The 24,417-nt window shown below is 42.5% G+C and overlaps 1 protein-coding gene across 1 annotated transcript in view; it reads right to left on the minus strand.

Moving 5' to 3' along the window:
- LOC137341235 (dynein axonemal heavy chain 9-like) overlaps nucleotides 1–24,417 on the minus strand; it is a 422,940-nt gene that overhangs the window by 320,261 nt on the left and 78,262 nt on the right. The window contains exons 20-28 of the mRNA XM_068004307.1: nucleotides 21,878–22,748; nucleotides 20,746–20,876; nucleotides 20,003–20,129; nucleotides 16,102–16,254; nucleotides 14,669–14,794; nucleotides 13,750–13,989; nucleotides 12,713–12,873; nucleotides 7,923–8,079; nucleotides 2,961–3,065 (exon numbers count right to left, since the gene is read on the minus strand). Coding sequence (XP_067860408.1) covers nucleotides 2,961–3,065; nucleotides 7,923–8,079; nucleotides 12,713–12,873; nucleotides 13,750–13,989; nucleotides 14,669–14,794; nucleotides 16,102–16,254; nucleotides 20,003–20,129; nucleotides 20,746–20,876; nucleotides 21,878–22,748 — 2,071 coding nt within the window. The remainder of the gene's footprint in view (nucleotides 1–2,960; nucleotides 3,066–7,922; nucleotides 8,080–12,712; nucleotides 12,874–13,749; nucleotides 13,990–14,668; nucleotides 14,795–16,101; nucleotides 16,255–20,002; nucleotides 20,130–20,745; nucleotides 20,877–21,877; nucleotides 22,749–24,417) is intronic.

Here is a 24,417-nt window from a genome sequence, read left to right on the forward strand (position 1 = left end):
CCGGCTTCTAATAAAGCAAGCCCAGACTTGAAGGGCAACAAATCTCCAGTTACCAGCGAGTAATCATAAACAAATGTAAGATCCAGCAAGTCAGTGATGACATTGTTATTGATGTCATTCTTTCTTATTCAGCCTACTCCAGAAAGTCTCCTGCTGTCTGCTGTTTTAATATCTCCAAACAGTAGGCATCAACAAATGAGATATTGAATGTTCGAAGAGGTATGACTCATCAGAATTGACTTTTAAAAGCTGCGGGACACCTTTGAGCAGAAGTGGATTTGAACCCTTCTTATGTGAGGCGGCCTTAGGGTGCTATTTCCAAATATTACAACAAGGCTTCCATTTTAACAATTCAATTTAATCCTTTAATGACCAAACTAGCTTTTTGGCACCAAACAAGACACTTTATCCTCAACGTTAGTATGGATGAAACTCTAATCAGAGAATCCTTCCAACAATTTCAACAGCTGGTAACAGCATCTCAAAATACATTTTCTTTATCACCCCCATCAGAAGTAAAGGTTTACCAGCAATATGGGTGCAATATATTCTTCAGATACAAAGTGACACAATTACAACTCAAGATCCAACTTCCAACAGCTTTGCTAAACTGCTGATGAGTGCTAAACAAGGCACTCCCAACACTATATCGACAAACTTATTTAAAACATTTTTTCCAACCAGCATACATTATACCACTGGGAAAAATATCCCCCTCTTCCTATTTCAATGGTGTTATTCCGTTTTGCCCTCTGGTAGAGTATTGCCAGTGGAACATGTGTCGAGCAAGGACATTGCCTAGGGATAGCTGTGATACCCTCTAAAGTGAAATAGTCTGCTGGGACTCACTATCAAGGCTCACATATGATGAATAGGCATTTGGACAAGATATTGGAGGAATACTAGTGCCCATGGTATTGTACCTCAGCTTTTGTAATTTCTCTAGAAATATCGAACAGAGAAAATCATCCCACAAATCGAAATTGGTCCTTGTTGCACCTGTTCTATGCCCCCAAAGGCGTAACGTCCTGCAAAGAGACCTGAAAAATGTCTGACCAGAAATTGGGTTGTGCCATTTTTCAAGCATCTGGGGCAACAGCCTAAAACAGACAATAGGCCCCTTGCATATGCTAATGAGGGGCCTAATGCCGATTTAAGGACTATTGCCATAAATTGGGCTGCCCTGGCCTGAGGCCTGTTTCACTCAAGTTATCTGAACATGGATGCGGCCTATCCAGTAGCTGCCACCAAAAAGGTAAGAGAAATTATTTTCTTTTATCTGCTGTGGAGCCAAAAGGAGCAAGTGTGCATCTCCTGGCCGCGATCAGCCCCTCTCCCTCGGTGCCAGCAAGGCAGGCGGTCCAGAATTACATGCTTCCATCGGACGAGCTGCCTGCGGAGGTGCGACAGTTGCTGGTAACTTGTGTTTTTATTTTGAAATTTTACTTGTCACAGATTAGAACGTTAAGTAAACAATGGGGACCAACTCTCGTGGAGTCAGTTGGAGTGATGGTGTGTTGTACTTAAGGATTTCCTGAGCCCATGAAAATACAGTGCCTGTGACTACGATGCCATTTAGCTCAGGGTTTCCCACATCACATTAGCAGCACAAACACAGAAATCAACTGTGTGCAGTATTGAAAGTACATGAAGCTGAAAAAATCTGCTACTTCAGAAACCTATGCCTTGGGGCATGTTCAGGATCCCCATTGGGATCTCAGCGTGATGGCTGGGCCTTTTTAACTCTGGGGCCACATTTAAAGAATGCAGGACAGTCTCCATCCCGAAACTGGTAGGATTGCTATCAATGCCGGGGGGGGGGCAGGAGTGGGAAATTGGGTCGGGAGCCTTAAAACACCTGGGACCCAAAGGATGAAGAAAGACTCCTGGCATAAAGATAGTGCTGGGCAAGGGCTTTGGCAGCTGATGCCAGCGCCGAGAAAGAGAGGGGCAAGGCCAGGACTGGGAAGGCCCAAAGACTCCTTGTGGGATCTGGGGGGAGCATTCTTGCTTCTCCTGGCCCACAAGGATTTCGCAGCAAAGTTATTGTTTTAAACTTACCTTGGCCTCATCTGGCCAGAGGTTTCTCTGGCAGGTTTGCCCCAGGCAGCACCCCCGCCCCCCCCCCACCCCCGAGTCGTCATGAAAATCATGACGCAGCACCAGCTTTAGGTCCTCACTTGCCTGCAGCGGGAGCCTCGGCCAACTTCAAAGTCAGTGAAGATAAGATGTCGCCGGACAGGAATGGTGCGACCTCAGCCCAATATGTGGACTCGGCCTAATCTTAACCCCTTCCATGCTCCATTTTAACTGGCCGGGTAGGGGGGAGGGCTTAAAATCGAGGCCCTTGTGTCAGAAAATCCATTTATGATCCTGCAGGAGCACAACTAACACGTCTAAACAGATTAGGTCCAAAGCGCATTACGCCAAAACATCCAGGCATCTCTAATGAAGGCTGATTTACAACGGCACAACTAAATATGTTAGATCGAGCAGAAAATTTCCATACATTCTGCCTTGAAGGTTCCCTCAGGCAAAAGAGTGAAAATTAAAGAAATACGTCTTTCCACTTCTCCCTTGCATAAGCTAAAAGCTGGGGAGAAATTGACTAGTTTCACTGAAGCAGCTTGGGGGTTTTGTTATGAATATAAATGTGCCATGTTGCAAAAATATACTTACGTGGCATTATAGAAATGGAGGAGTGGGCCAGGGATGCACAAAATTATGATCTGGAATACACTGCTTGAAAGGGTGGTGGAAGCAGATTCAACAATAACTTTCAAAAAGGAATTGGATAAATATTTGAAGTGAAAAAAATTGCAGGGCTGTGCAGAAAGAGCAGGGGAATAGGACTAATTGGATAACTCTTTCAAAGAGCCAGCACAGGCACGATGGGCCAAATGGCCTCCTTCTGTGCTGTATCATTCTATGATTCTGCAAAACAAAAAACCTCGACTCACCTGCACAGCTACCACAGAGAGCACCTCAACGGAAATCCTGTTGAACTCATCAAAACAACCCCAGGCTCCAGTCTGCGCCAGCCCCTTGTAGATATTGCCGCAGGACTGTAGGAGGAAAAAAAAGCAAATAAATCAATATTAGGAAAATGTAATTGGATTTAATATGAAGTAAACTTAAAGATACTCTATTTGACCCTGAGATGAGCTTCCGACCACATATCCGCTCCATCACCAAGACTGCCTACTTCCACCTCGAACATCGCCCATCTCCGCCTCCGCCTCAGCTCATCTGCCGCTGAAACCCTCATCCATGCCTTTGTTACCTCTAGACTGGACTATTCCAATGCTCTCTTGGCTGGCCTCCCATCTTCCGCCCTCCATAAACATGAGCCCATCCAAAACTCTGCTGCTCGTATCCTAACTCGCACCAAGTCCCGTTCTCCCATCACCCTTGTGCTCGCTGACTTGCACTGGCTCCCGGTTCTCCTTGTTTTCAAATCCCTCCATGGCCTTGCCCCTCCCTTTCTCTGCAACCTCCTCTAGTCCTACAACCCACAATGATCTCTGTGCCCCTCCAATTCTTGCCTCTTGCGCATCCCCGATTTTAATCACTCCACCATTGGTGGCCGTGCCTTCAGCTGTCTAGGCCCTAAGCTCTGGAATTCCCTCCCTAAACCTCTCCACTTCTCTACCTCTCTCTCCTCCTTTAAGATGCTCCTTAAAACCTACCTCTTTGACCAAGCTTTTGGTCACCTAGCCTAATATCTCCTTATGTGGCTCACTGTCAAATTTTGTTTGATAACACTCCTGTGAAGCGCCTTGGGACGTTTTACTATGTTAAAGGCACTATATAAATGTACGTTGTTTTTGTTGTTGTATTATCATGTCCAAAGGCTCCAGTAATTAAAGGTGCAATTTCTCATTTGTACTGTTTTCTAAATCACACAAGAGGTTTACTCAAAGCAGGCACTGTTTCATTGAAACCTCAGTTCTCCGTGATCTCACTTCTAAGGCAGAAGAATGAGTTTCAAGCTCCACCCCATTATTTAAGCACATAATCTAGGCTGATACATCAGTGCAATATTGAGAGAGTGCTGCATTGTCACAGGTGCCGCCTTTTGGAATGAGGTGTTAAACCAGGGTCCCATCTGTCTGTTCAGATAGACGTTAAATATCCCATGGCACTAGTCGAAGAAGAGCCGGGTGTTTTCGTGGTGTCCTGGCCAACATATATCCCTCAACAAACAGCAGCAAAACAGATTACCTGGACATTTACCTCGTTGCTTTGACATGTCACAAGGGTGAAAGGCACCATATCTATGCAAGTTCTTCTTATTGTTTAATCTCTTCTTTTCATAGAGTGCTTTGTTTGCTTGTTTGATGCATATACCAATTCTGAATGGAGAGCATTTTAAGCTTTGGAATAATGTTCACTGGATCCTGGGTTCAAACTGATTTACCTGTGCACCCTTGGCAGTCAAAAGATTTTTATCCATTGGAGTGGTAAAAGGGCTGTTATACCCCAATGGATCACCTGGTTCCTCCCCCCACCCCCAATAATCTTAGTTTAGATGATCACAATTACATCACTATAACTGCTATATATGGTTCTGTTCATACTTTCACTCAATATATTACATACTTAACAGATGGTAACAAGAAGAGTTAGAATGTTGGAGGTTTAATGTCATCTGATCTACAAATAAGAAACTTCCCATCCCATTCAGTAAAAGTCCTGAAGTTGCAATGTAAATGAGACCATCATTTTAACATAGACTATAATTTGGGTTCAGGGTAGAATAAGGAACACTACAATCTTCAAAAACTCTGCCTCTTCACTCTTATGTTGGCCATGGAGAATGTTTGTGTTCTAGATTCTGTATTGTATCTTTTTTTAAACTGAAATCAAGATTAAAAACAAAACTATATTTGGAGTGCAGTCACAATGAGTCAACACAATGACATAACTTTGCTGCGAAATGTATCTTCATACTCTCCCTCACTGTATAAACCAGAACCTAGAAATTAGGTTGTGTGACAGTAACATGCAAAGGTTTAACATGTTCACATGAAATTTTTTTGTATGTCAATTTAGTGGAGAAATTAACCAGTTTAAAATAAATTGCCAAATACCTGTTATAATAACAAACACAGGAATTTCATACAAACCCATTACGTGTCCCCAAACTGCTATTAAACAGCTTAATTTCTAAGTTGTGGTGTTTTGCCATACTCATATCGCCATGACAACGTTGCTCCTTTAATTCTGATTTAACACTTTCATTATTCATGACAGTCTGTTCACTGTACAGTACCTGAACCCGACTGATAGATTAAGCCAAGAGTTAGCACAGATATTATGAAAATGGCTATTGGGTTGTCAAAATATATCTGAAGCTTTAAGAATATGATGTAAGGCATATAATTATTTTGGACTGTTGCAGCGAGACGGGGGGACCTGAATTGGTAATCGTACAGAAGTGTGTGCTTTCACTCTTCAATGAACCACTTGAGTGCGGAATGTTTTTGCTTAACTATGAGTTGGTTACTTGACTTGCACTTAACTGTACAACCCGGAGAAGGTTTTAAGTTACATATTTCACTCAAAATTACATTTTACAGACACACTTCAAACAGGCTGAAGCATTCCAGCACAAAACACCTGTCATTATGGCATTCGTAAACAATTTTACAACACCAAGTTATAGTCCAGCAATTTTATTTTAAATTCACAAGCTTTCGGAGGCTTTCTCCTTCCTCAGGTGAACGATGTGGAAATGAAATCCTCGAAATGAAATCGCATTTATAATTCACAGAACAATGCATGGTGATTACAGACAGTTTTTTCAACTGCCCGTTGAAAAAACTGTCTGTAATCACCAAGCATTGTTCTGTGAATTATAAATGCGATTTCATTTCGAGGATTTCATTTCCACATCGTTCACCTGAGGAAGGAGAAAGCCTCCGAAAGCTTGTGAATTTAAAATAAAATTGCTGGACTATAACTTGGTGTTGTAAAATTGTTTACAATTGTCAACCCCAGTCCATCACCGGCATCTCCACATTATGTCATTCAGCAAAGGAAGAATAGGTTTCCAAACAATTTCATTTAAGGGAGTATAATCCTCTCCGCTGGGCCATTATCAAGGCATATTATACCTTTTGCATACCACAGTGGGAATTCTGGGACAGTTTTTGGCCAACTCAGACTGGAAAGGGTTTAAAGTAACTGGTGTACACAGTTAGGAATTGGAGCAGTGACATCACCAATTTGTAGCCTGAAGTGTTCTGTGTTCATTGGTATTAGATCTACTTGCAAGATCATAAACTTGGCTTGATTTTGATCAGGAGCAATACAACACATGTAAAAAGTCATTCTCAGTATCCTGCATTTGTGCAGCTGGCAGTTTGTAGCTATGGCCAGTGATTTGTTTAACCTCCAGATATGTTTGTAACAACTTCTCTATTAACGTTTTGGAGTAGAGAAGGGAGTCAGAGGTACACATCAGATCTCTAGCAGTCTAGTGGAGAACAGTGTATGTGATTCCTTAAAGACAAGCAGCAAGTAGGCCTTCTTGCTACATAGCAATACAGAGTCAAGCGAGGGCTGAGTTTGTGCCTGGGTCAGAGTTCACATTCTGCATTGGCATAGAGGGTGGGGGGTCAGTCCTGAGTGTGTAAGTGGTGATGCACTTTTGAAACAGATCATGACTGACTCAGTCACCATTTTAAAGACCCTGGATTCAGGGTGGCACAGCATTCTGGAGCTCCAACACATGGTGCTGCAGCAATCCCCCAAGGTACACTGATTTGCCAATTTCAGCTGTGCTCCTGTAGGGAGGTTCCAGTAAACGCCAGTCACGATCTCACTAGGGATTGGATTGGGAGGGAGAGGGGAAATGGGAATAATCTTCACTGAGCAGCTCATGTGCCGGATAGGTGGATGGTTGGAAGCGGGTCACCCCCTCAGTTGGTGTGTTGCTTGGGGAAATCTGCTGCACAAGGAAAGGAGAACTAAAGATCAATATACCAGGGCATGTACACGCCGGTAAAGAAGGGTATGTTTCACTTCTTACATCATCAAGAACAACATAAAACTAGCAGAGATAGAATCACCATGACCTTTACAACAATGATTTATTTCCCAATACTTTGTGACATTGCAATGTTCACATTAAATGATTTTGTAAGGAAAATTTCATGGTTGACATTGCAAAATATATTTTTGTAAGATTGTCCTGGGTTCCCTCTTCTGCCAGGCATTCCGAATTAAACCGACCTGATACATGTCGTTATGCTAACTGATTTGGTTTCCTAAGTGGTTTTTCATAATTGTGCTGCTGCCCCCAAGCTTCCTACACAATCTGGATCATTGCATTTAAATACCGCACATCCTGTGTGTAAACCTCACCATCATATGAGCTTAGAACCTAGAAGTGTGACTAATACACCAGTCAAAGTGATCCTTTGGCACTCAGACGTGATATAAAAAGTACAGGTGTGACTCTACTGATGTGATTTATACATCCATGCTTACCATATGTGTTTTATGAGACACAAGATTGACATATATTCTGATTCTATCGAGCAGATATATTACTTTGCAGGCTTTCACATTTCCCACAAGGAAAACTGCCTACATGTACCCACTTGAAGTCTCCATGTTTAGAGAAGACCACTCCTATTCATATGACAGTCCAGTAGATACATCAATATCACACTTAAGTGTTAACAGGCGTTACGATGGTCCTTTAAATTTTGTTCCTCAATCTGGTGAATTGACTCTCGCTTTGAAAATTAACATGAAGCATTTCAATGAATTCAATGAAATCAACGCAATAACGATAAACGGGTGTAGAGAACAGGTCAATGAAACCCATTACAAATAAACTTACCAACTGCGGGATAACAGTTTTACAAATGAGTGTGCTTTTTTGTGAAACTACAGTGAGGACATAATACCTTGTAATCCATCTGTTCAGAGCAGTTGAATACATAGACCATGATTCCCAGTGCTCGGCCCAAGTCCTTCGTGGTTTCGGTCTTTCCTGTTCCTGCAGGCCCAGCAGGGGCCCCACTCATCGTCAGGTGCAGAGACTGGGTCAAAGTGATGTAACATCTGAAACCAGTGATTGAAATTAAAACACGCAAAAGCTGTGAGAATGGGACCGACCACAACAGCAGCAAAACCAAATCTTTCCAGTACCCTTAACTCCTTTCTGAGTAGATAGGCAGTGTTCAGTATCAAAAACAAAGCATTCAACAAGGCAAATAGGTTGAAACTGGTGAACGGCCAAATTAGAAAGAGCCTCTTTGGACAAAGAGTGATGAATGCTCTGACAGGTAGGGTAGAGGAGGTAAAATTTCAGATTCATTCAAAATATAGTTAGATGACGTTATAATTGGGGAGCTGCAAGTTATTTTTTTTAGATGGATGAGCTAAGTGGACCAAATGGCCCCATTGATCTGTATTTATCTTGTGTTGTTAGAATGATGAATTGCAACATAAAAGGAAAGCAAAGGGAAAGAGAGGAAGCGAAAAGAAATAAAGATTGTGCCGTTAAATCCTTCTATATGTAATTCAGATATAGACAAATCCTTGAAGTCCTGTTGCCAAACCAAACCTTTTGCCGATTTCCTTCTGACCTAACCACTAGTAGTTTAGCTATTCCTCCACCATATACAGTACAGTAATGGTAGATATAGTCTGGTAACTGGATTTCACTATACATTCCCATTAAATATCTGGTTATTGAGATAGAGGATCAGCCATGATTATACTGAATGGTGGTGTAGACTCAAAGGGCCGAATGGCCTACTCCTGCTCCTATTTTCTATGTTACTTATGCATTATTGTAGGATCTAGCCATTGTCATGAAAATCAATGGAAGAAACAAGATTTTTGTGAGGGGAATTGTTAGAATGACCATTTTTCAATAGAAATCTATCAAGCTGCTTACTGGCAATGTCAGTATTGTTGCATGAAGCCATTTGTGACAAGTTTCTTCTCCTAATCTCTACTATCACACAAAAATCAAGCGACCAATCGAAAACATAGCTACTGTCAATGCTCAGATGAGAGTGTTTGGTGTAGCTATAGATTACATTGCTGAGCATGTGAGTGCACTGCTGGGTGTGATACTGAGGCATACAATGCACCACTGCCCCAAGCTTGAGATCTGGTCGATGCAGAGTTAGTTAGTGTCAGCCAAGGCAGGGTGATGTGGTAATACAATTGGCCTCAGTGCCCTTGAGCCAGTGAAAGGAATGATCAAGGGAGATTCTTGATCACTATCTAGTGACCATTTGCTGGAAAAGTACTCTTGTGTGGACATCAGATCAGGGTTGTCCGTGATGCCTCTCCCCCTCTACATACCTAAATAGCCCACAACACTCACTGTCTAGCCTCGCAAGTTTAAAAATACCAATGATTAGGTATCCGAGGACTGACACCACGCAAAATTTTAACCCTGAGTTGGGGAATCGGTGGGAGGGAGGGGAGGGAGGGATGATCCTGATGGGAAACCCAGAAGTACAGGTTTCCCAGACGTCCTTACGATTTTGACAAAAGGATGTCTTTTTTTTGACAGTTTTCAGGTTGGCCTCAGTTGGACGAGAGAGGAGGAAGGAAGAGGATGCGAGCAGGTAAGTCTTAGATGAGGGTGGGGGGTTGGGGTCGGGGTTGGTGGGGGGTTGGGGGCCTCAGTCATTGTTGAGGTGGGGGTTCGGAGATCGTTGGGGGGGGGGCAGTCGGAGATCATGTTGGTGGGGGGGGGGGGGGTCGCTACAGGTAGGTATGTTAGGCCTGAGGGAAGCTCTCCTGCTCCTCCGGGCCCACAAGCAGTGCTTTATAGGCACTTACCTGCTGTTTCGGGCCTTCTCGCCTCCTCTCACATGGCGTGAAGTAGAAGGCCTGGGAATCCCGGCCCCGAGGAGTTAAAAACAAAAAATCTGTTAAAATGGAGGCACGCAGCCTTCTTGAAAGCTTTTAGTGACCAACCTGCCTCCTGAGAACAAGTTGGTTGCCCGCCCCTCCTTGCCCCTCCATTTTAAAACCGGAAATAGGTGGGTTGGGGGCAGGTTTTAGATTTTTTAAATTTTTACTGCCCCCCTGCTCCCAACCCACCTGTTTTTCTGAGGTAAATCATGCCCCATGTCTGGAATCATACCCCAATATAAGTCACAGCTGCCCCAAAACAAGAAGGGGAGGCCTAAAATTTGAGGGAAAAATACACTGGCCTAGAAATTTGTGAACGCCCATTCTCATCGCTAGTTGCCTCAGGGCAAAACAATGTTGGAACGGGAACCTCAAGCAGGTCCATATTTCTATGTGCAAAGGACCTTACACCTGCTTCAGGCGCGGGTTTAGGGCACTTCTTATTTGTCTTTACCCAATATGGTGGGTAATGCACTTCCAGTCAGAGGTGCGCATGTGCTTCCTGGCCACCATTTTGCGGACTTAGGAAGCTGCGTAGCCCCTGAAAAACGGCGCTAATCAGCCCAATTTCTAGGCCACTGTTTTGCCAAAATGGTGGTGAAAGTCTGCGGCAACCCTTAGGCTCAATGAAGTGAATCTATTATCCAGCGTTATACCATCAGATTTAATTTCCATTTCAAAATGAAAACATCCATTAAAAACAGACACACTTCATCCTGATCACCTGCTGTGCATGAAGTTCCCATTCCTCACCCTCTCCCCTTGAAAACTCTCATGATTTCTCATTTTTTCACATTTCGATGCTGTATGGATCCCACCTGACAGGAGCTGCCTTCCCAGCAGGGCAAACGGGGGCAGTGTCCACTGTGCAGCCTACAACCCAGCAGGGCAAACGGGGGCAGTGCCCACTGTGCAAACTGCTACCCAGCAGGGCAAATTGGGGCAGTGCCCACTGTGCAACCTGCTACCCAGCAGGGCAAATGGGGCAGTGCCCACTGTGCAACCTGCTACCCAGCAGGGCAAATTGGGGCAGTGCCCACTGTGCAAACTGCTACCCAGCAGGGCAAACGGGGGCAGTGCCCACTGTGCAAACTGCTACCCAGCAGGGCAAATTGGGGCAGTGCCCACCGTGCAAGCTGCTACCCAGCAGGGCAAACGGGGCAGTGCCCACTGTGCAAACTGCTACCCAGCAGGGCAAATTGGGGCAGTGCCCATTGTGCAAACTGCTACCCAGCAGGGCAAATTGGGGCAGTACCCACTGTCTAGCCTACTACCCAGGAGGGCAAATTGGGGCAGTGCCCACTGTGTAGCCTGCTACCCAGCAGGGCAAATTGGGGCAGTGCCCACTGTGCAGCCTGCTACCCACCAGCTGAGAGAAGAACAGACCAAACATTTAGGACTGTAAATCACAGGCTGGCCAACCTAAAAAGTCACACACACTTTTAAATCAGATTTCCATTTCACATAAGAAGCTGCAGCTAATCATCGCTCAAACACTGGGTATTGTCCTAGAGGCGAAAAAATATGAAGAAGAAAATAAAATCAGCTTTCACATGAGATATGCTTCGAGGCACACAGTGTAACATAGCAAGGAAATAAATCATAACTTACAATAATTTAATTCCTTCATTTAAATGAGTTTCCAGGCACCTCTGGCATCACTTTATTGAGTTACAGATGGTATAATCTTATTGAATTGCATAGGCAATACTAACAAGTTGACATTAAATTAATGCATTGTCAGTATGATAAATAAATGCGGATGTTACGCAAGGAATCTAGAGCCAGCACACACTGTGACACTCTAAAGAATCTATTCAGAACATCAGCTGTGCAAAGGTGTCCAAAAAATTATCAAATAACCCTCATCATCATAATCATTTTCTGCCTGAAAGTAAAACAAGATAATAGCTGAGTCGCAGATGGGCAGAGAGGCACAGAATGTGGAACTCACTACCACAAAGAGTAGCTGAGGCGACCAGCATAGATGCATTTAAAGGGAAGCTGGATAAACACATGAGGGAGAAGGGAATAGAAGGCTATGTTGATGGGGTTAGATGAAGAAGGTTGGGAGGAGGCTCACTTGTAGCATAAACACTGGCATTGACCTATTGGGCCAAATGGCCTCTTTCTCTGCTGTACATTCTTTGTGATTTTATATTCAGTTTTATATTCAGGTGCATTATGTAGCACTGAGTGAAGGCCAAGGATCTTCAAATCAAGTGTGGAGTCACTTATCGATCTCCTGGCATTCAGCCAAGAGCGATACTGGAAGAAACCTTGCAGTAGGCAGTTCCAACCTACTAAGCTGAGCATTCTACAAAATATATATGCTGAATAGTGCTAATCTGGCTTGGTTTCAAAGCTGCTTTTCAAGTAAAGGGGAAATGTCGAAAGAATCCAAGATAATTGTTGACCAAGTTCAATAAATTTCCTGAGCCCCAGAAATAACGGTTTTGAAGGAATCAATGGGGATGAAATTAGCCGGGTAGGCTCGAGGTGCATTCGATATTTGGCCTCGGGCCTCATTTAAATTAGATGGGCGAAGTGCCAGTCCTAAAGCAGGTATTAGGCCCCACAATGTGCACATGCAAAGGGCCGAACACCTGTTTTCGTGCGCGGGCCCTGCACGCCTATACTTCAGCCTTTACCAATATGGCGAGCGGAGCATTTCCAGCGCAGAATGTGCGCACACGCCACGCGGCATATTGGATTTGGCGTCAACTAATTTCTTGCCCTATAAATCTGTTCAATATCCTTGGGAATAAAACAATCAAGACTTGACACACGAAACCATAAGCCTATAATAACGTACCTGTCTGTCAGTGGCGTAATTACCAATCGAGGGGTGTTGCCCAAATACTCATAGGAATACAAAAACTGGGCATCACAAATGTTGGCAAAACAGTGTTTCTTTTCATCGTCCCAGCGATGGCGAAGCTGAGAGAGCCAGACAAAGGCCTGGGAGTTTTCAACCTATGAAAAGAAACATACACCATTAATTGACTGCACTCAAAATAAAAATACACCTCTAGTGCAAACAGGATCTTTTCTAGCCTTGTAAACAATAACATACAAAAGAAAATTTGTATGTTATTTGAGGGGGTGCAGCATTGTGACTGGCTCAATCCAGTCAATTCCCGATCGGCAGGTAGATTCCACCGATGGGTTGTGGCATCTCCCAGCAAAAAGGAAGGTAAAGTGTTGGGGATAGTCATGTGTGAGCAGTTTGTGACACCTTCTGGCAGCCAACTACAGGGTGCACTGGTGGTGACCTGGAGCAGGCCCTTTGCTGCCCTCTTGAACGTTGAGGTGTCAGATCAGGCAGTCAAGAAGAAGCGGATTCGTTATAAGAGAACGTGAAACAAATCACAACCAATTTATTAAGATTTAAAATAACGTCACAAACAGCAGCATTCAGTACTTCCTACTGGCTTACAAACTCTCTCCTGCAGACTCTCCTGGCGGTAACTTTCACATTTGCCGAAAGTGTTAAACGGCCGATATCGGATTGGCCGCTCATTATACATCTTTCCCCATTTTTGTTTCTCTAGAAGTCAATGGAAATAAAAATCGCAAGAGGTGCACAATGGGCACCTGATCCACTATCGCCCAAAGTTAAAATTACCCCACTGACTTCAGTCCAGTTCTAGCTGTTTCTGCCTAATTGATACAATGATATTTTAAAGCACTGCCTATAAATGTTCATAAACTTACACTCATTACCACAATTACAGGGGGGAAAAGGGAAAAGATACGAATACTCCAAAGTGAAAAGAATTATTGCGACGAAACTTGAAGTGAGATTGAATGAATTGGGTCAATACTTTGTTGTCACTCAGCGCCACCGACCTTCTGAGCAATTATCTTTGCGACGACGTCACGGGCGTGGACATCAATGGTGCAGATAGTCATGATCTTCTGCCGGTCGCCCTTTGAGAGTTGGCCAATTAGCATGGTAATGAGCGTGTTCAGCTGGTTCACCTGTTTTTTATAATATTCCTTCATAGTGTTTTCATACCCTTCCTCCAGTCTGGCAAAAGAAATGCCAACCTCTGTCGTCCACCAAATCTGGGTGCAAGTAAGTGCTGCCTGGTTCAAGAAAGACAGAGACAGATTTAAGTGGGTTACCCCGGCAACACTTATATATAGATTAGTTCTTTTTTTGTTGTTATAGATTGTTATTATAGATGGTGTCAACTGGTGTTCAGTTAAAATAGAAGAAGAAATAAACTATATAAAAGTTTATATAGCTTTAAACACGGGCCAATGATAATCTGGGTACTGGGTGCTGCCAGCCTAAGATTAATAATGAAATAAACTTTACCCCAAAATGCTATTTAGCTATGGTGACTTCTGAAATAAGTGATCTGTTAATTCATGAGGCACTGTGGGGTAGATTTTTGCCTTACTGCTTGTGTGTGAAGCATCTCTTGGGCAGAGTGCAGAGTAAAATTGGGTGGTGAGGATCGCTTTCCTGTAACAGAGACAATCTGATTTTCCATCAGTTTAATTTAATGGAAGGGTAATCATGTGGGCTCTGTTAATCAGCATGTGATTCTCTCCACCCGATTTTCTTCTCTGTGCCCAGACAATGTATTATGCCCAGGTGATAAAGACAAAAATCAACCCCTTATATCTGTCAATCGCTGTCACAGAGCTAAACTGTGTTATCTGAAGGGAAATATTGTACAATTATTAAAATGCAATCAGGAGGTCAAATTGCATCAGTGGTAAAGACTACACCCTTAATTTGCTCACTCTTGCTTACCTGGGCTGGGTAATCAAAAAGCCACTGATCTCTTGGTTTCTCCTCATAGGCCACCACACCTTCAGTCATTTCATGTCTCACTGTGTCTCTCATGGAATCAAGCACCTGATTCAGCCAGGCCTCAACCTAGCAGAGAAAGTCAGTCAGGTGTCCACCAATATGATGCAAATAAGGCCACAATCCTAGAATCTTTCCATGTGCTAGATGTAGTTAACAATTCCCACCAGTTATCAGGCTGCAGGTTGAGAAGCATACCAACCATGGAATTAAATAAATTGCACTTTTTCCCAATGGCTGTGGGTGTAGGGTCTAATTAACCCAAGTCGCCCTTTGCACAAGCTTGGTTTCAAGCTACAAAGTTACAACTTAAACTTGTCCAAGTTGAAGACTTTTTTTTTTATTCGTTCATGGGATGTGGGCGTCGCTGGCAAGGCCAGCATTTATTGCCCATCCCTAATTGCCCTTGAGAAGGTGGTGGTGAGCTACCTTCTTGAACCGTTGCAGTCCGTGTGGTGAAGGTTCTCCCACACTGCTGTCAGGTAGGGAGTTCCAGAATTTTGACCTAGCGACAATGAAGGAACAGCGATATATTTCCAAGTCGGGATGGTGTGTGACTTGGAGGGGAACGTGCAGGTGGTGTTGTTCCCATGTGTCTGCTGCCTTTGTCCTTCTAGGTCCAGGTCTTGCTGCATGCAGGCACGGACTGCTTCATTATCTGAGGGGTTGCGAATGGAACTGAATACTGCAATCATCAGTGAACATCCCCCTTTCTGACCTTATGATGGAGGGAAGGTCATTGATGAAGCAGCTGAAGATGTTTGGGCCTAGGACACTGCCCTGAGAAAGCAGAATTAGCAAGAGGTTGTATACAGCAAGAACTGAAAAGTGAAACTACAGAAAATTAGAGCATTGACATGGGATTAAAAACTCTGCAAAATAAACCAACAACCTGGAGATAACAGAAATTATTATGGAACAGCAAAAGGCATGACACAAGACAAATACTGTAGCCATTTCCTGCTCGTGGACAAGAACATAAAAGATAATGGTGTTTTTTATTTTAAAAAATGGATAATTGATCATTTGTAAAATGAGTTGTGGTGGGATACTATCTTTAACAAGTAGAATAGCTTTAGTGGCATCTAGGAGCAATATTAAATCAATATCTGTTACCACTTTGTGTCACAATGCAAAAGAGATAAGTGGAGGCAAATAGAGGAAGAGACGGTGCAGTACTTGAGTCTAAGAAAAATGCAGCTGTTACAATACTCAGTGCAACCCCACTTTTGCTGCAGTGTAACATGTGATGTGACTTAATTCAAACACCAATTTCTAATTTACTGGAACTCGTGCTTCCAGGATTAGACCATTCCCATTCACAAGTGTGGGCCATTTGAATACCTTCACTAAACAAACAAAACAGGCTTTCCTACCTGCCCACTGCAGTCACATGGCTCTTTGAAGTTCACATACTCATGCTCCTTGCTGTACATCCCCAAGGCCATTTTAGTCGGATTACCATCAGCCTCAGTCTGGAATTTCATCTTCGCCATGTTGTCAAAGAGTTTGGCCAAGTGATGCTGAACCTACACATTTAATGAGTTACGGGCATACATGATTCAGAGAGTTGGTCAGCTTTCTTGAACAAATGTCCTGATACTCATCCTGAACTTGACAAGTCACTTTCGCTTCTCCTGTACAATTTTGAATTACCATGCAGTCCCTTTCTGTACAGATACATCACTTTATAACTTTCATATCTCAGTTCACATCCTGATGATGTGAAAGGTGCTTTATAAATGCAAGTTGTTTCTTACTAACATTTCTGTCCCCAATCTGCACAAAGGAAGAGATCTCCAAATATTGGGTAATTTTTCCTTGTGAGCCCCTGTCCATAATAATGATGATTTTAATGGGTATATAACTGTTAGCAAGTCTCTCAAATGGGTGTCTAACCTACCCATTGAGTAATGTACCACAAGTCCCTTATTGTAGGGGTATGTCTGATCAAGCTAATTTTACAATAAAATCCATATCCTTATCAATACCACAAAAGAGCCTCCTGTGGCACTTTCAACCACTGTGCTACATACTTGTGCCAAAAGTATTCATGGCGGATGCAACGATTGGGCAGAGCCAGTCTACCCAATTTGTATTTATTTGCCCTCCGAGATAAACTCCCTCACAGCGCAGTTGCGCTTTGAAAATGTTCCCTCTAGGAAATGATTTTCAAACTACCACATTGTTCAGGTATTTAAGCTTGGGTACAATGCAGCTCTTAAAAAGCCAACACCGTTCCCAACAGGGCGGATGACCACCGTTAATCATCCAGTAGAAAATATATGAAAGCTGAAACAAAACCTTATCAACATTGCTGCTCCTCTTTCCACAGAGGTTCACAGACTTTTGCTGAAACATGTAGCTTATGGCTTTGTGACCTAGAAACTGTTCTCCTAATTCAATGATGTGGAGATGCCGGTGATGGACTGGGGTGGACAAATGTAAGGAGTCTTACAACACCAGGTTATAGTCCAACAGTTTTATTTGAAATCACAAGCTTTCGGAGCTTTCCTCCTTCATCAGGTGACGAAGGAGGAAAGCTCCGAAAGCTTGTGATTTCAAATAAAACTGTTGGACTATAACCTGGTGTTGTAAGACTCCTTACATTCATAATTCAATGAGGGAGTACAACTGTCTTTTATAAAAGGTGGGCTCCATTATATGATGTGTCCCATATTCGCAGTTACCCACAGTTTCCACATAAGGGTCTACAAACGTAGGGTTTAATTTCGGCAAGCTTAATTATCTCATGACAAGCTACAAGTTTGAATGGAATGAGAAAGTGCACCTCCCTTAAGAAGTTCACTTGACCTCTGCTCAACTGGCACAGCTGAGATCACAAACTTGGTGGATAAGAGGAAATCTAAACTGCATCAAGCTCTCGGAGGACCCACAATTGCAGCCCCAATGTGCTATGCCATCTGCTCTGACAATAAATATGAAAATACTCTTCTGACATAAAAAAGTCCAAACAGACTGATTTACAGACTTGGTGCCTGCAGTGAGCAGAAGGAAAATTAAGTAACAACAGGTAAGTGCCCTACTCGATATGCATACTGCAGCACTGAGCATGCACAGCCTTGGTACCCTTGCAGCTGGAGGTCTGTCAGCTCAGCAGAGGACAGTAAGAGAATTCATAATCTTTTTGTTTGATACTGTCTATGTCTCATGAAACCTGGGAAACCATTTTAAAATTAACCTCTCCTTTCTCTTACTTAGTGATTGCAGATGCAACTCTATTACGGACTATTAACTTGTCAGCCCATATCAACTCATTTTTAGACTGAGACGATATAGCTTTCATCATTTTTCACAGTCCATGTCACTGGATGAAACAATTCGCCAGGATATATGTTTGTTTGACTCCCTCTTAAAGATTGAATAGTTATAAAATAATTATAAATAACTGCAACATCCTTTTGCTTTCTGTTCTCTTTTTTTTTCGAGATACATCTGTTTAAACCAGGAATGCTGATCCCCGGGGATGGGAGTTAGGAAGGAGTAATAGGGTAGACTATTCTGAAAAATTACTGATTGCAACGGATCTGAATTAAAGGAGGCAGTTGAAATGTACATTGTTGCTGAAATTATTTCTCCTTCGCCCCTCCCCCAAGTTAATGATGGTATCTCCACATATATTAAATCAGCTCTTTTCTGCCATTGGGCCCTATTGCTCCTTGAATTCAATTCCCCCAGGATGCCTACTCTCATTCCAAAGCAAAACCCTGAAGAAATAGAGAAAAATTCAAAAAGGATATCAACGGGATTGTAGGTGATGAGGTTCTCTACTAAAGCTTGACATTTTGCTAAGTATCATAAATTATATTGAAAGAAAGACTTTCATTTATACAGCACCTGATCACATTTCTAAGCTCTAAAAGTGTTTCACATAAAATGAAATACTTAGAATGCAGTGTTTGTTCTGTAGTGAGTGCAACAGCCATTTCTCACACAGTAAGATCCCACAAACAGCAACGAGATGAACGGCCAGTTAATCTGCATTTGATGGTTGTGACTTAAGTAGGAATGTTGGCCAGCACACTAGGAGATCCCCTGGTCTATTTTGGATAGTGCCATGGCTCCTTTACCACCTACCCAAACCATTGGAACAGGCAGGTGGGGCCTTGGTACAATGGGCATGATTTTATCATGCCGGTGGGAAGAGAGCGGGGTGGAGTGGGGGGACTTGCAGGTGCGAAACCTGGAAGGGAAGTAGACTGGTCGCGATCGGTCAATCAATGCCTCTTCCGGGTTTCACGCCCGGCAGAGAGGAGCAACACATCCGAGAGGCGAAGGGTGGGGGGGTGGAGGACAAAGAGAGAGAAAGAGAGACCTCATCAGCCATTGGGAGAGAGATGGGTGGGGGGGGGGGGACAACAAAGATCGGAGCGGGGGACACATCGGACATCGGAGAGACATCGGACATCGGAGAGACATCAGAGGGGAGGTCCAGGCGAAATCGGTTTTAAGGTATGTTTGTTTATTTTTTACAATGGAAAATATGATTTTATTTAATTTATTTAGTGCATTTTTCACTAAGACGGCCCTTCCCTTCTGGTTTCACCAGGCTTGAATCGGAAGCCATGGGAAAGGTGCCCAGGTAAGGTTAAAATCATTTTAAGTTTCCAATACACAAAATAAAAAGTACCTTAAGTACCTCAATGAGGTACATTGCCCCTTTAAGTATCGGCCCGCCAGATTTTAGTGGAGGCGGGACTTCCTGGTGACTGCTGTGTACACGCACACAGATTTGCCTGAGTCTAATTCAAAAATGTGCTGGTTCCTGCCGGGATGTCCTCCCCCTTCCAGAAACATTGATTTTGTCTGTCCCCCCCATCTCGTCCCCAACTCACCCGATATTGGGGGCTAAAATTGAGCCCAACATCTCATCTAAGGATGACACCTCAGTGTTGCAGTCCCTCAACATTGCACCCACAACCTTCTCAGAAGCGAGAGTACTACCAACTGAACCTCGCTAACCCCTGTGACACCCACACCAGTCACTAACTATTGGCCAAATTGATATCCAATCATAATCCAGGCTCCTTATTAAGTTGCACTTAAGGCTCGTTAACACAACAGAGTGATTCTTTCAAATGATTTATGCCTGGAAGTCACTGTCGCCGCTGTTAACTCTTTATTTTAAATGGATTAATGCCTCCATTGAAATAATGGAGAGGAATTTGATACAAACATGTTGGGTGTTTGTACCAACAGTAATTTCTAGCCTTTTATGATATCCTGACACCTTAGATAGCACAGTATGTCACTCACCAGATGTGGGTTGGTCCCATTGGACAGAATATCCAACAAATCAGCAGAGGAAATAAAATAGAACCTGGGGAATGCCAGCCTTTTAGTGTCAAGATATTCAGCCAGTGCTTTTTCACAGAGAGCCAGTCTGTGTAGGAGGAAAAAAGACAACAGACGTTAGCTTCTGAAAAGTCACACTTGTGTTTTGATCCATTTATCAAATCAATTTTCCAATATGCACCGGCTCCTTGAAAGGCCCCAGCCTTGCAAAATTTACCATCTAATCTCTGCTGGATTAGTAGGGGTATTCCCTCAGATTTCGCAAAGACACAAATTTTTGCCCTCAGGTATAGTTGGATGTCAATGGAACCAGGACACTTATCCTTAGGCCCAGTTCACTGGCTTCTCTCAAAGCCATCTGTGCAAATAAGGAGAATACACATTCACAACAAGTCACATTATGTCAAGCTGTCTGGACAACCTTTGCAAATTTTGACCTATATTCTTGCTGCTGCATTATCTCACTGTTTAATCCTGCGAAGGGACCTCCTCCCACCTCTCCAACCTTGGTGGGGACAGTGCCAGAGCTCCTGGGCAGGAGCATCTCAGCCCTGAGGCCAGAATGCAGCCACAGCAGGTTTTCAACCCCAAGAACTTTTAGGGGTAGATAAAAGCCAATAGGACCACTAGCTCACTTTCTCATTATAGCCTTCAATTCCTTTTTAGTTCACTCAATCAAAATAGATTAAAAAGATATGATCTACCTGACCTGGATGTCTTCAAGCTTTTCAAACAACCCTGGTTTGTTAGTGGCTTCCACTACATTTGGAGTTCTCTCAGCATCCCAAGCCAGCTCTTTAAAATCTGTATCAATTCCGTCAAAGCACTTGGAATCCTAAATGGCACGAAGGACAAAAGTAAATTTTCTAACACATTTGTACTTGTCATTGGATCATAGAACATGCACAAAACAATTTCAAAAGAGCAAAACAAAAAAATGTAATTCTTCCACCAATCTATAACTTCAAAGTATCTTTCAAACACGTAGGATCAGAGGAACAGGAATAAGTCCTTCAATCCCTCGAGCTTTTTCCGCAATTCAATTAAATCACGGCTGATCTATACTTCAACTCCATCTACCCGCCTTTGATCCATATCCCTTGATACACTTACCTAATAAAAATCTGTCAATCTCAGTCTTGAAAATTTCAATTGACCTCGCATCCACTGTCTATTGGGGGAGAGAATTACAGATTTCTATTACCCTTTGTGTGAAAAAGTGCTTCCTGATTTCACTCCTGAATAGCCTAGCTTTAATTTAAAATTGCACCCCCTTGTTCTGGATTCACTCATCAGAGGAAATAATTTTTCTGTATCTATTCTATCTAATCCCTTTATCATTTTAAACACCTCAATTAGATCACCCCTCAACCTTCTAAACTTAAGGGAATACAAGCCAAGTTAATGCAACCTGTCCTCATAATTTAATCCTTCAAGCCCTGATATCATTCTGGTGAATCTGCACTGTATCCCCTCCATGGCCAATATATCCTTCCTCCAAAACTGAATGCTGTACTCCAGATGGGGTTTGACCAAGTCTCTGTACAGCTGAAGCATAATTTCTTCTTCTTTGTATTACAACCTTCTTGAGATAAAGACCAACATTCTATTAGCCTTTCTGATTGCTTTTTATGCCTGCGATTAGTGATTTGTGTACATGGACATCCAAATCCCTTTGCTCCTCCACAGTTCCTAATCTTTTTCCTCAGCCCAGAAATGGAGACCTGCACTTTTGACTTAGAATCACAACTTCAAATACAAAAGTAATTTAATAGTTTCATTACACTTCATACTTAAAAATGGAAAATAATTCTTTTCTTGAAAATTGTTTTATACCTCAGGCAATTGAGATCGAATGTCCACAGACCCAATGAAGATGCTTTCGAGATGTGACCACGTGCGCTGCACCTCAAACCAAATTGAAATTACAGAATCAGCCACGGACAGCTTCTTCTGCCAGCTAGATACTTCTTCCAAAAAAAAGGCAATATACTTGGAAGTCATCAGGTTCTGCAGCTGCACTTGGTTGTCCTCCAGGGTCTCAATGAGCTCCTCATCGGATCTGAGCAATGGAACAGAAGTGCTTGAGTGATGTTCATACTGAAATTCCATGGTGCTCCAGGTTGTGTTCAGTTCCTTCAGTACTTTTTCCATGCCCATTTCTTTCACAGCTTTGTCAACAATTCCACGAACCTCATCTTCAAAGTTGTGCAGGTTCAGTTTCAAAAGGTCAGCGAGAGTTGTGCTATCATCCATTGTAAATGTTACGTTTGTAGCCTGCATTAGTTGATGCCAATGTCTATCCCGGATAGCTGGGTTCTGAAGATCAGCCACAGCACGTAATGAAGTCAAAATGTTCTTCACTGTGCTGTCCAACCCAGTGAAAACATCCCATGCCCTCATTTCCTTATCCAAGGCACGAATATCTTTAGCAAACTTCTTACATTCCAGATCCATGTTTTCAACATTGATTTCCCTCCACTTTGTAGTCTTCCAGTCATTCATACTTGAATGTACCAGAACAATCATATCCCAGAGTTCTTTCAGGAGATAGACTTCCTTTCTGCACTGTTTTAATTGTTTGTAGTCTGGTACATTGACCTCAAACAAACTGGCAGACTCATTAATGGTGCCCATGGTGGCTTCCATTTGGCTGATCTGGCAGTGGACAATATCCAACATCTGGTAAGGACGTTTACTGTCAAACCTGATAACATAGGACAATGAATCAATGTAGTACGACAACATACAACACTATTTTATAAAACCCTGCAGCTTTTCTTTGCTTTAATACGTACATTCCAATTACAGGTTCAAGAAAGAGCATTAAAGCCATAGAGTTAATACAGCATAGATTCACCAGAACAATCGATGAATGAGAAACTAGAGTTTGAGAGGATTTAGAAGAGATTTTTTTATTAAATTAGGACGTGTTTTCATAGGGCAAGTATTTCCTCTGGTTGAGAAATCAGTGACGAGAGGTCATCAGTTTAAAAATGTCACTAAGAGTGTGAGGAGAGAACTTAGGGGAAATATGTCTTTATGCAGAGAAGTTGGAACATGGAATGCTTTGCCATAGAGAATAGGTGAAGCAAAGACAATTGCATATTTTAAGGGAAAAGTGGATAACACTTGAAGCAGCGGAAGATACAGGGTTACAGAGAGAGAGAGCAGAATAGTGGATTTTGATTGCTCTAGCAACAGCCAGGAGACACAATAGACTGTATGGCCTTCTTCTGTGCTTTGAATTTTTATGGTTCTATATCCTTGACTCAGTTTTATCAAAGAAAAGTTTATCTGAGAATTGGATCTCATTTTGTTTGATAAACTGCACTGAAAAGAAAGCCACAAGGACTTAGAAAGAAAAATGGTCTACTTCTTATGCTCCATCACAATTTTTTTAAAGTGTAATGCGCCAGTCCACATTGGGAAATTGCTACACCATCTATTTATTAAAAATCTTAGGTCAAGTGAAATTCTTGTCAATTTCTCATTATAAATTCCTACACTTATAATGGAGTCTGCACTTATAATGGAGACTGCATATGTAAACTTGTCAGACTGTAATTGCACCCTTCTGCCAGCTATAGCATTGTAGTGGCTCAATTTTGCATCTCCGAGCTCCTCAGCTTGTTCTCCAGAGAAACTCCTAGGCTCCAACAATACTTCTCTGCTTCCCAAATTGCAGTAAGTTTTGCTATTTAACTATAAATAATAATAATATAAAATCAAAGTATTGTACAAAAATTAGGACAGAATGTATGACTTTTAAATGGGGCTAAATGATATCTACATACCCTACTCCAATTGTCCCCGCTCTCCAATCTTGCTTCACTTGAAGACTACACCACAGGAGATATTGTTAAAAATACTTGCCTGTTTATAAACAACTGCAAAATTATGAAGAAACAAGGATCGCAAAAAGCTTTCCTGTCACATTTGTCAGTTGTCCCAGAATCCTGGGATATTCTTGTCGTTACTACATTCCTTTTCTGATACTACCAGGGACTATGTGCAGTAGAGATACAGAAAGCAAGAGAAAGGGAGATCAAGAATGAATGGGGCACACTGACCTTGCAATTCTGCAGTGTTATGAGCCTACAAGTGCTTAATGTATTCATATGCAATTCCTTTGTCCATTATTTTAGCAGAGACATTAGTCCAGGAGTTAAGGCTGCTGTTAAACTAGTAAATAAGGGAATTACAAACAAATGTGTAGAGTGTTCGTGGGCAAATTTTTGCACAGCATAATTTCAGGGCTGCAGAGATCAGTTTGGAATAAGAGACCTGTAGGCAGTCGTATATCACAAGCCTGACATTTAGATGCTCTCACTCTATAATTTGAAAATGCAGATAACAGACTTGAATCATGAGTT

Source organism: Heptranchias perlo, chromosome 23, assembly GCF_035084215.1.
Source record: "Heptranchias perlo isolate sHepPer1 chromosome 23, sHepPer1.hap1, whole genome shotgun sequence".
Taxonomy (NCBI): Eukaryota; Metazoa; Chordata; class Chondrichthyes; order Hexanchiformes; family Hexanchidae; genus Heptranchias; species Heptranchias perlo.